We start from the raw sequence: 13067 nt of genomic DNA on the forward strand, positions 1-13067 counted from the left end.
CCTATTTTTGTACTTTTTTTTCTTGTTTTTGAAAGGGGACTTTTTGCAGTGTATGTATGCCTTAAAAAAAGGATTCATGAACTTTTTGCTGATTTTTGACCAGTTACAACCTCAAAATGGATGTATTTTATTAGAATTTTATGCAAGAGACCCAAATCAAGAAGGCTGTTGTATTAAAGTTACACATGACTTTCAAAATGTTTGTCATCTAAGTGATTATTTATGCTGAGACATAAAAACTGCTCTTCCATTCAGTTGGAATGAATTTGAGCTATTTAACAAAGAGGAACGGCCAAACATTTCAGTCGCCAAATGTGCAAAGCTGGTAGACTCGCAMCCCAAACAACCTTCAGATGTAACTGCAGCAAAAGTTGTTTCTTGTATTGCATGCATCTCTATGCAAAAAAAAAAAAAAAGCGTAATCAGACATGAAGTTGCACTGATCTTAAACTTTTGAGGAGTGCCTCTTATCGAAACCAAAGAAATATTTTTCATTTTCTCTTTAAGCACTTCTGCACCCACTGTGTTTGTAGCTCCAGAGAGAACAACTGTCACAACTGTCACTGACACAAAAGAAGTGCAAATTGCTGTCGTCTGCTGGTCTTGATAAGCATGTATTCATCATGTTTTTATTGCAAACTGGTACAGATAACACATGCAAAACATCCTGAAAAAAACTGTAGGAACTTTTCACACTCTATTGACAGTTTAGCTGAATTGAATTTGATTTGAGGAGGAGGTAGTGGAGTTTTATGAGAAGTGGAGAAGTTTGTTTTTGTTAATCAACACTAGAATCTTTGCCACATTCTGCGCTGTCTACTTGTGTTTTAACTGCTTGTGGTAAACAATGTAGTCCAAGGAACATATAATGGTTTCGGCATGATGCTGAGGCCACAAAGCATGTACAAAGCTTTCAATAACATAAAATAACCTCCTAATAATGAAAGGATTTGGAAATTGGTATGTCATTGTTCAACATTGAAGCCAAAAGTAAGAAAAAGTGTCTCTAAGCAGTCAGTCCTTCAGCATCATCATTGGACATCTAATACACTGCATTGGTTGTTAACATGAACTCTGTGCTCCTTTCCAGTCTGTGAAAGCGAGATTCATCGAAGCGCATCCATGCTGTGAAATTTTCTATAATCAGCAGGGCTGTAAATGTACCAGACGTGCCGATGACGGCACTTAAGTCTAGACATCTTATATGTGGTGAATGTTGTAGATGAGATCCTTCTGGGAGAGGCAAATGTTTTATGGCTGAAAAATAAGCCTTTAGGCTTTAATCAAGATCACGATTAATGTTTCAATTGTGAATCTGCTGGCAGATGCAGAGCATTTTACAAAGAAAATTGGCTCCCCCCCCCTCCCCCCCCACCTCTGCCGGTTTCTTTGTGAGTCTGTGTAGGTGACACAAGGGAGACAGAGTAGAGAAGCAATTTAGTGGGAGACAGGTGATCATTTGAAGGCTATAGCTGACAGACAGCAGCTCCTAGTGCTATAGGCTGTTTTTTTGCTTTCCACTGGTGACAAAAAGAAAAACTACATTGAAACAAGAAAGGATGATTTAACATTAACATTCATAGAAGTAACACATTCTCTATGGCTATGAAGACAATCAAAACAGTGACGATGGCTCTTTTAAAATATGCAAATTTTTATGAGACAAAGCAAAGCACAAAGCAAGATCTCCCTTTCAATGTGTTGGAAGGTGATGCAGCCCCCCACCCATCACACACACACACACACACACACACACACACACACACACACACACACACACACACACACACACACACACACACACGAGTCAAATCTCACCAGGCCTTCACACTTTACTCATTAAGTGTTGCTTTATTCTGCTTAAAACATATAAAATAAATGTTTTTTTTATTATTATTATTTGTAACATCAATGCTAGTTAGAACTCAGAAGGATTTTTCACATTGAAAACAACACTTTTCCATAAAAAAACAAATTTTTTATGTACACAGAAAAAGACTAAGATGAATACTTACAGTTGGTTTAAGACTGTTAATGTAAGGAGTTATGATGCTGGGAATGCAGAAAATGCTGTGATATGTGGGGCAAAATCTGTTATACTGATTTATTTGTGCACATGTGCATGCATGTGTATTATCCAGCAATAAAATCGCCTACAAAAGTTCACCACATGCTTGAGACCATGTGAACGTGAGGACAGCGTTAAGGTGGTTGGATGCACAATGGGTCAAACTTAACAAATTTTAACCAGCCGAACGAACTAGTAGCATTATCTGCATCCAATTTAATGTTTGATCCTCCTCTGTCTGTGTTCTGCCCACCTTACCTCAAACCACAGAGAGGAGATCCCATCCTCTTAATTAAACAAGGGCCCCCAGGACTGGGGATCAAATGTAATTTGTAACGATTTCCTGCAGCTAAGACTTTGATTATACAAGCGCTCTTTATGCTGACCAAAGGCTTCTGACGGCAGTTAATCTTCCGTTGAAAGCTATTAGGAGTCTCCTTGCCCCCGATCATGGACACGTCCAGCATTCTCCCACAGACTGACCTCACACCTACTGTCTGCCGTCATCCAGCTCCTCGCTGCACAAGTTTGACTATCCTGTCTTTAAAGGCTTTTCCATTGTACTACAGTGTGGCTGTTTGCTCTATAATTTTATACACAGACGCCTTGAAATTAATCTCGGTCTGAAACGTGTCTGGTCAATAAACACTTGTTTTATTTCTGCCATTCCTTATAAAATAATAAGAAAAGCACAGAAATGTTCATTCAGAGAATTACTTTGGGTTAATGGTAAAGGTATAAAACTGTTAAATTCTGAAAAATGGTTGGTTGTTCAGCCAATTTCTGCAGTGGTTTTGAAAGCTATTCTGGCTTCCTCCTACAACCATTATAAATTCAGGTGGAAGAACAGTCGGTTCCAGAAGAGAAATTATCTTCCATGTACCAAAGGTTATAGTTTTGCCCCTGGTGGTGCAGAATCCATTTAACTCTGCATTTTCTATACCCAATATAATATAATCCCTGTATATTGCACAGGGGATGGTTCCTATCTGCAGTGTACAAAAGGTAGGACATAAACCTTGAAAGGTCACCGGTCCATCAAAACAGAGATTTTTTTTTTCTTGTCACCGTTTAAAAATATATCTGAATTCAAAAGGTTGGTAAAATTCCAATCAACCACACTGGATTAATTATTCTGGTGCAATGATGCCAATTAATACAACAAAATTCAAAAGATGACACTCTTCTCTTTTCTTTGACACAATAGGCCCTTTCCTCTCGGTCATTAACTTATCAAATTAGATGTAAACTGAATGGAACTGGAGTTGGGGCAAAGATGTGGAATAACCCAAATAAATATGTTCCCAGTTGTGAGCTCCAGTACAGAGTGTGAATGTTGGCATGAAGTTTGCTCCTCAGGACCATCTCACTGGGACTCAGTCACTATGAAGCTCCAAAATACAGGATCTTCACCTAATGTGCAGAGAGGTGCACATCTAGAAATGCTCCATCTCTATGGTCTATGAGAAAATGGTCTATGATTTTCTAGAGCTTTTTTTGCATGGTCAATATTTGTTTTTGAAAAAATAATTTGTACAGTTATTTTATTTAATTTTACTAGTTTTTAAAATTCAGGGCTTGAATCCACCTGATGTGGTGCTAAAGCTACACTTACTGTATATCTAGCATTTTGGAATCGGTCCTGTGTTTTCCTGCATTTTGAAAAAAAAAAAAAAAACCAATGCAGGAGAAATGGTTGTTTTAAAAATCAACCACCCCATCCCCACTCTCACACCCACCCAGTTGCTTTGAACTGCTGGTCATCTGGCAGAACAGAGGCTACTATGCGTTTCTCATGCACACAATAAAGAGAACATGGATTAAAAAAATACATTGTCTATACTCTAGCATAAAAACTATAGTTAACTAGCTAATATCCGCTTGCTACAATTGTAGCAGAAAAGGCAGAAAGGGATGGCATTCTGTGCAATCAACCTACAACTAAAGTGTTAATCTACAGTTTTGCCAGAAGTCTATGTATGAACAACAAAACAGTACAAAAATGCTATAAATATATAAAATAAATTAAGTCATGTTAAATAAAGCTTGGTTTAATGTTTCATGTTTTGGATCCTATTTAAAACAATCTTATTCTCAGACTTCCCAGAATAGTGGTGCTGCATTAAGAGAGAAGATGAGGTGCTTTGCCTATCTAACTATGAAGCTTCCTGGACACTTTCCAGGTATGATGTTAAAGACATGCGCAACAGAGACACACTGAGGGCATGCTGCAGAGATTATGTCACTTGACTGGCTTTGGAACGCCAACATCCCCCAGAGGGAGGAAGGAAAGAAGGAAGGGAGGGAGGGAGGGATAAAGAGAGGGAGGAAGAGACTTCAGAAGCTGTGCTTACGCTGCTGCCTCGACGACCCTGACCCACATTAGTGGTAGAAAATGGATGGATGGATTAAAAGTCTTGAATGAATACTGCATGCAGATCACTCTCACTGCCATCTGTATCACTCACATGCTCTTTGCTTAAGAAGGGATCGTTGAAGCAGAAGTCAAAGAAGCAAACAGACCTAGAGGGGCCACTGAGAGCTGGCACATTTTTCCAAAGCTAAGCATCACTTGGCTCTTTCTGAGCGTGTCGACTTGGGCCCAGTTTGATATTACTGTTCCACATCAATACAGTATGCACACTAGCAGATGCTGTCAGCAATTTCTATTGCACATACAGGTTCAGGGTTAAAATTAATCATTGGCTCTTACATTGACAGACTCTCGGCCAGCATACTTCACCCGGATTCTGGGTTCCTGAACCACATCCAGATTTGTTCCCGTCACCATCAGAGGGGTGTGGCCACTAAATAAAAAAACATGAAGAAAAAAAATAAATCAAGTCAACATATTTCTATTCACAAACTTAAAAAAAAAAAAAAAAAACATGTTAAAATCTGAACACGACTCAGAAAACAGAGGGAAAGAGCAGCAAAGTAGTTCAAAGACAATTCTCACTAAACTTTCTAACCTTGATGCACCTCTTCAAAAATCTTCCCCATCAGATGAAAATTAATGCATCAAATCGAATCCCATCGTTAAGTTTCTTTTGGGAGGTGATGGCCTCTGGAGTGGAGGATGATTAGAGAGGAATTTTAACCGATTCAACTCGTTACAATCAACTGACACAGATTTGAGCTTGAAATACAAAGACAGCTCAGGCATATTAAGATGCGGCGCTGATCAGGGGTTTGTAATGAGAGGCAGAGGTGTTCAGCCTGCACTGGCAGAACGTCTCCTCCTCCATCTTTGGTGGTGCACCAGTCAACTATTAGGGCAAACATTAGATGGTTACAGCTCCGTGGAAACGCGTCTACATCCTTTTGTACATCTTGTATTATGAGACAGATAAAGACAGGTTTCAATAATTTGATCATTTTTACAAACAAACTTTTGTGTTCAGGGCCCTTTACTCTGGCACCACTAAATAAAATCAAGTATTTTCAAGTTTTTAGTCAATATAAAATACAGTATGTGTGGTGGAAAACTAAAATTGTCAATCAATTTAAACACATCTCTGCATGGTGAAACATGGTGGTGACAGCATGTGTGATTTTCCTTAACAAGGAGAGAGAATCTGGTTAAAGTTGTTAAACTTAAAAGGTGATAAATAGAGATATTTTGTTATGGCTGCAAAAGGTTTGACCAGGGCTGAGATTCACCTTCTAGCAGGACTAATGTAAACGTACAAACAGAGCTGCAATAGAATGCATAAAAAAACATAGTTATGAATTAGAAACATGGGCAACATTTTCAGTCTCTTCATGTGTAAAGATGATTAGCACATACTGCAAAAGACTTGCAGGTTTAACGCCAACAATCGAAGGTACAAAGTGTTGTTTCATGCGGCTGAATCAACACTTTCCATTTGTCTAGGAAATAAAATCAAAATAAAATACATTCAAATTTGTAGAATGTAAAGTGAAAAGACGTGCAAAAGTTCAAGGGGTGTGAATACTTTTACAATTCACTGCATGTGCTCTGCTTTTAGGCTGAGGTTAATGTACTGTAGAAATGATCATATATCACGGTATTGACAGGAGAGCTCTTTCTACACTCGATAAATTCCTCACTTTATTTGCTCTGACGTTAAAGCCACAAAAGAAAAGGTTTCCACAGACCGGGTAACACTTCATTTCACAGCTGAATCTCAACCTCAACCTCAATCCCCTCCAATATGTTTGCTGGGTCTTTTCTATCAGATCCAGACTAATTGGAAGAAACCCCAACAGTAATTGGAAGTGCAGTATTGACTCCTGTCTGCTTCCTGTTGCTGACCTGAACTGACTTTCTCTAAAGATCTGGATGAAGAGGAAATCTCTGCCTCGGTTGAGAGCATGTGGATAAATGTGATTTTTGCGGAGTGTAATTTGGGTCACCTTGCGATGCTCCAGTCCGGCTCGATCCGCAGGACAGTGGGGTCCTCGATGTACTCGAAGGTGAGGCTCTCCCTGATTTGGGCATTATCCACGCTCACACTGATCTGAACCGAGCCGATCCCGGACAGGGATGGGGCCGAGTAACAGACTATCTCCTTCATGGTCCGCCTTAAAGACAAACAAACATTTAGATCTGTATCAGCAGAGTTTAAATCTGCAAGACATGCTACATCGGTGCAGAGATTAGATGAAAATACGATAAAATAATGACATCCTGTTAAAAGCTACATTACCAACAAAATTATTCAATTTGCATGAGCAAAAGGCACCACCTACAGCAACTGAATATATTATGCGATTTGTTCTACCAGCCCTGTTGTGTAATTACCTGAATAACAACGCAGCGTGAGCACAGCTGCACCCCATGCACACACTTAGTACCTCCACCACTTGCATGTAGTTTCTCAGTACTCCATTATCTACCTGCACACCTTCTGAATCTGTCCCAATTCATTAGCAGAGGGGACCTTGTGGCATAATGTCCCCATCCTCTTCTTCCTCCCATGCAGTAGCACAAACCACCAATTAACCCCATATCTCATTAAAAATGCCCCAACTCCTCAGCCTTACAACATCATAGTCACATTACTGTTGCAGGGCTTAAAATAGGCTCCTTCAGGAGTGAAATGCAAAAAAAAGGGCATGTGGGAGTATCTGAGTTATGAAAACATGGATGGTGAAGAGGGATGGAGGCAAGCATGAGAGGGAGAAAATAAAAACCGGTGGAGAGGCGAGGGGGGCATAAACACACCGATGGGAAGGTAATAAGAATGGAAGTGGATAGAAATGAATAAAGGGTTTTCTTGCAGCTGGTATTCAAAGGTTTGATTAAGATCTACTGTAGTTTCTGACAGCAGGAGAACGGAAGACGTTCCCTGAGGGAAGACTCAGTAAAAGCAAATGAAAATAAAGGAAGAGATGARAATTAATGCACCTTATTTAATGGCAATGATTTAAAAAGCCAAGCTTTCTATTTTGAATTGCTCACAGCAAGCACTAAAGTGGCGACCGCATTTATTGGAACACCTCATGTGAAACCTCAGCAGCATAATCTCACACTGAAAGATTTGATTAAAAAAATTCAACCTTTCAATTTGACTTTTTTTATCCAGTGGGGTTAAATCCCAAGTTAAGAAATTGTTAATTTGATAAAATAAAAACTCACAACTTTCGGCACTCCTGCTGTTAATAACCTCTCTTTTGTCAACAACACAGTCTTTAGTCTTCTGCTAAAATATTTCACAAGATTGCTGGATGCAGAGGTCTTTGGATGACCTAATCCGATTGTGCAAAGAGGAATGGTCAGAGATCCGTCCACAATCAAATGAATTCTCCTCTTGAGCTCAAACAAGAAACTATAAAAGTTTGACTCTGAAGGTTATTGAAGAAGGTTTATTTCTGTCTGATAAAAAGTTTAGTGTTAATCTATGTATCCTGCTCACAACACATGATGGAATGATGAACATGTTCTATCCTCAAGCAGAGAGGCCACTTGTTAAGATACTTAAACCAACACATATTCATGTATTGTGAATTAAAGTTCCTAGAGACTCCCATCAACTTAAGAGAAAAGAAAAGTAGCTGTAACATAACAAAGACTTCATTTTTTGAGGGATCTTCAAAAATAAAGACCCATGCCACTTTTTATTTTGTTAAAGACAAATTTCTCTAATTATGGAATTTTGCCCCACTGTGTAAAAACACTCGCAAAAAAAATGTTGGCCTTTCCTAAGCACAAATACTGATGTTGAAAAACATCCCCATTTATAATGCATTTCTGTAGGACATGGGTCATAAACAGAAGTGTGATCTCTATCACTAAACTGCATACAGTCACTGCATTTAATCATACTTTCAAATTAATTTTTATCTACTAACACTTTCATTGAACAAACAGTGGATAAATAGTAAAAGCTTGTTTAATTTAGAAAATGTCATTGATTGGAATTTATTGTGACAATGACAAATCAAAATTTCTATCATACTAATAAATTTATTACAATAAATGCTAAACAATATGACAAAAGTCCACCCCTACTTAGAAATGATAGAAATTGAACCATAGCTTATAGCACATTATACCATAATGCATAGTAAACAAAAGAAAACACGTTGTTTTTCTAAATCACCCTATACAATTGGAAAATTTCAACCCCTATAATGAATTGAACAGTGAAAAATATATTACAACCATTATAGTGCACATAAAAACACAAATGAAACTTGTATGTCCGTTAAATCAGAGCTGCATTAGAAATGTGAGTGAGTGGGAAGTCTCACCCGAAGAACTCGCACGTCTGGTTTCCAAACTGAACGTTGACGCTGCTGCCAGCGCCGAGGTTTTCTCCCATTATGGTGACTTTGGTGCCTCCAGACTCTGGACCTTTGCTCGGGGACAGGCCTGTGACAGTTGGAGTCTACAAGAAACAGACAGATGCAGAGGAAGAAAGTGGTTAAAATAGACCTGAGAGCAAGTTAAAGCTATGGAGAAAAGCACAGAAGGAAGACAGCAACCGACAGATTAAAGGATAGATACTGTCAAGAGTAAACAGAAACACATCCCTGTGGTAACACTTGACAACTTTATGTATTATCACAGATCCCAAGCAAATTACAGTTATTCATGTTGCCAGGCTGATGGCAGCCGAGCGCAGCGCTGGTGGGAGAAAAGAGGATAAAACCAGGAGCTCTTAGAATCCCTGAGAGATCCGACTACAGCGTGTTGAGCACTGGTGAGTTGTGTCTGAGTGAAGCTTTTTAAAGATGCTCTGAAAATAACTAGTGTTTACAGCAGCAGGCAGCTAAGTTGCCATCACACAGACAGATGGAGAAATATCCATGTAGACAGCTCGTCATATGGGAAATGAGAGTACTGCACACTTACACAGGGACATGTGCTTATAGGGAAACCCGGAGATTTCTACCTGCACGAACATAAAGCTGAGTTTCTGAACCTGCTTCATGAACAGCCTGTCCTCATAACCCTTTTCCCACCTGTACACATACTGTGTGTTACAAAGAAAACTTAAAAAAGAAAAAAACTGCCCTCACACTTTTTGGCTGTGCAAGGAATACTGAAAATTCTACGTTCAGTGAAGAAACCCCTGAAGAATTTAATATCTTCGCTTGGTGGCAGGTGCATCACTCATTAAAGAGACATGGACACACAAAGCCAAGAGCTCCATAATGGCAAAACTCAGAACTGTTTGCAACAGTACGGGTGACTTCCAGGGCACGGGAACTAACCAGGTGCTCTGAGAACAACGCTGCTAATTACAGAACGCTGTTAATTGTTACGAGAAAGCTAATTGTGGAGGTGTGAGTGAGTGAGTAAGTGCAAATGGGATGGCGGATAGTCTGCTGGGTGCAGGTTGAGACTGAGGTGACGGAAGCAGGGAAATGTCTGTGAGTCAGAAAAGCCTCATTTGCATTTTAGCAACTTCATTTATTTGTCAGTCTCTTCTCTCTCATACGCCTTCCAACCCATTAAATCATGTTTGGTATCAAACACCATTTTTGGGACACTGTGAGAAGTTTTCTAAGAAGTCTGTAAACTATTAAACCATTTTCTTTGACATTACTTAAATGTAATGCAAGGAATATGGAGAAAGTAGTTGGACAAAGAGCAGTGATGAAATTGGCCACTTTTCTCTTGGCTCTGAGTCTTGTGTTTTTTTTTTAGCACATCACTTGAATCACTTTTTGACCTTAGTAAAAATCTAATTGAAGATTGKGAACACAGGGCTTAATGCATAAATTGGCATAGTCTTGAGATCTGATTATCTTCTTTTGGATTTGAAAAAGAAATGTCAGCAGTTCAGGTCATCTCATGGTGTAGTGGAAGAGTTGTCGCCCCACACAGAGGTCACAGTCCTCAGCGCAACCATCCTGGGTTTGACCGAGACCTGTGCTGCATGTCTTCCCCCTTTCTCTCTGCCCATTTCCTGCCTGGCCAATAAAGGTCACAAGTGCCAAAAAAAAAGACAATAAAAAAAAATCAGCAGGTTAGATCTCAAAGAAAAAAAAGACCATCAGTGTCAACCTTGAATGGTGGTAAAGCTGTCTTTGCTAAAATCGTTTTTGATCCACTCAAAGATGAATGGGTGTTTTCTTCAAGAATGTTTGAATCAGTAAAAGCGAAACAAAAAAGCATGTGAATGTTCAAGCTTCAAAGAACATTTCTACTGCACAATATTATGAACAAACAGCAAAAACCAAAGTGCACAGAAGACTTATTTTCATTGCTCCTTAATGTTTATAGTGTCTTGCAAAAGTATTTAAGTGGGAAATCTTACTGACCAGGCAGCTACTGGCAATGAAGGAGCAGTAAAAAAAATCTCTCTCTCTCTCTCGATGTGCACAGCTGACAAAGACCTCCCTAACCGATAAAACAATGCATACTACATGAGCTGAATTTCTACATTTTAAAAACACTTGTTGACCTATCACAAAAAATCCTAAAAAATAATCATGACATTGTTGGTAGTAACTTGACAAAGTTTTGCAATGAACTTTACAAAGGAAGAAAGTCCTCACGAGGCACTCCCTCAGAAACAATTTTACAATTTTTCCACTTCCATCAGCACAGCTAAATATGCTCCAGAGTGCCTCAGCAAAACCTTGTTACACAATGCAATCAGCTGTTCCATGAAACTGTTTTATGTATGAAAGGACCACGAATCCCTTGTGCTTGCGTCCTCTGGACAGAAGCACATGATATGACATATGGTTAGAAAGACAGTGGAGCAGCTTGTTTTAGGAAAAACAGACATCGGGGCCATGAAGTGGAAGACAATCAGAAGTGTTGTCAGCACAAGAGTCAAGCCGCGCATCTATGATGGCGTGTGATCACGGCGTGAGTCGCTTGCACATTTTTAAGGGTGCCATTCATGCAGGGGTATAAATTGAAACTTTGAGGATTCACTTGTTACAATCAAAGCAACAAATTAGCATTCCCAACAATTTGAGATCAATTTGAGATTAGAAAGTGGCCTTGAGGACAGAGTGCATGTGCTTACATATGTGGACCTGGCTGCAGTTTAGAATAGTGCAGAGAGAAAGCAGAGTGTGCCAACCAGATTCCTGGGTATCAAATGTTTCCAATTCCACACAGATGCAGTTAGCAGGAAAATTTAGTACAACACTTTTATACATATTTATGAAGAACACAGTCAGTTCATTTATATGATAGTTTACAATAGTTTAAAGAAACAACAACTTCAGAAGTTATAGATGTTTTCGTTGCTCTCAATTTGAAAGATCTGTTGCTTGTACACAGTTCAAAAATCTACGGAGATCTCTGGGCAACTTCTGCTTCTGTACAACCACATTTCTAAAATATGTAGCAATGTTTTATTAATATTTACTGAGTAACGCTGTAGCTCAGCTGGTAGGATGTGAAACACAAATTGACTTGCAAAACTGGAGAAAAGTGTAAAACATCTTTATCAAAATATTTATGAAGCGATATTAACCTCACAACTTGATCATAAATACAGAGCAGGAGAATTGTCAACCATGGACCACCACAGAATTCTAATAAGGACCTCTTAAAACCTTTTGCTGTCAATCAAGAAGTGATATTTCAAAACCTACTTATAAGCAAACACCGAGCTGCCTAATTACACTGGCGGTTGGCATGGCAACTTAAAAGTCTGAGTTGCCAGAGGCCCTCAAAACAATTAATTTGCGAGTAGCAATTCCCCTTCGCTCAACTAACTAAACCTGTACAGTAGTTTTATTCACAGCTGCCTTGTTGGACTTTTATTGACTGACGTTCAAACATGTAAATGTCTTTTTTTCTGTCCAGCAGAATTATTTGCTGTATAATGTAAATGCAAACATACCACAAAGGAGTAGAGCTGTGAGGAGCGAGTCTTGAGTTCTGGTCTGCATTCACCCACACACAGCTGGACCGGGCCGGGTCTGTTGTCTGCCGAAGCCGCAGACATCTCACACACAATCCTACAAGAAAAATTAAACAAAGCATATTATTAATGCACCTCTTATCAAACAGGTAAAAAAAAAATCTCATGCATGCAATGCCTTCTAAATGAATTTAAATGTATTCAATGTTTTCTACATTTAGCCATGTCACCTCCAACACTAAGTTCTGTGGATGTGGTTCGAAGCTCTAACTAAGAAATTGGAATTAAAAGTCTGTCTTCACTGGATTGCACTGAACTTGATCTGTCACTTTTATATTTGCATTTATATTTTATATTTACTAAAAAGTTTTTGAGAAACTAATCAAAACACTTCTCTATTTGATATTGATTTATCTACTGGCCTAATTGCAATCTTCTGTTATTGTTTCATGCAAGTCATTATGGGGACACATCCAGCTATCGACCAGAACCCCCTTGAAGACATGATAAATGAAACCAGCGCTCCTCCTCCTGTGGCGCTCCAACAGAACTCTGATCTGATTGAAGTAAAGTTGCCCACCAACAACGCGGCCCCCCGGCAGCGCTGCTCCCGTTCTTGTGATTCGACTTTAATGCAAATCACGCAGTAGGATCAATACCGCTCTATCATAGCGTGTGATCAGGTGACAACC

General features: G+C 39.1%; 1 protein-coding gene across 1 annotated transcript in view; it reads right to left on the minus strand.

Moving 5' to 3' along the window:
• The window catches only part of plxna2 (plexin A2), a 155255-nt gene that overhangs the window by 28899 nt on the left and 113289 nt on the right, over positions 1-13067 (minus strand). The window contains exons 13-16 of the mRNA XM_008414720.2: positions 12355-12472; positions 8789-8925; positions 6449-6616; positions 4782-4875 (exon numbers count right to left, since the gene is read on the minus strand). Coding sequence (XP_008412942.1) covers positions 4782-4875; positions 6449-6616; positions 8789-8925; positions 12355-12472 — 517 coding nt within the window. The remainder of the gene's footprint in view (positions 1-4781; positions 4876-6448; positions 6617-8788; positions 8926-12354; positions 12473-13067) is intronic.

This window comes from Poecilia reticulata, linkage group LG7 (genome assembly GCF_000633615.1).
Source record: "Poecilia reticulata strain Guanapo linkage group LG7, Guppy_female_1.0+MT, whole genome shotgun sequence".
NCBI classification, from domain to species: Eukaryota; Metazoa; Chordata; class Actinopteri; order Cyprinodontiformes; family Poeciliidae; genus Poecilia; species Poecilia reticulata.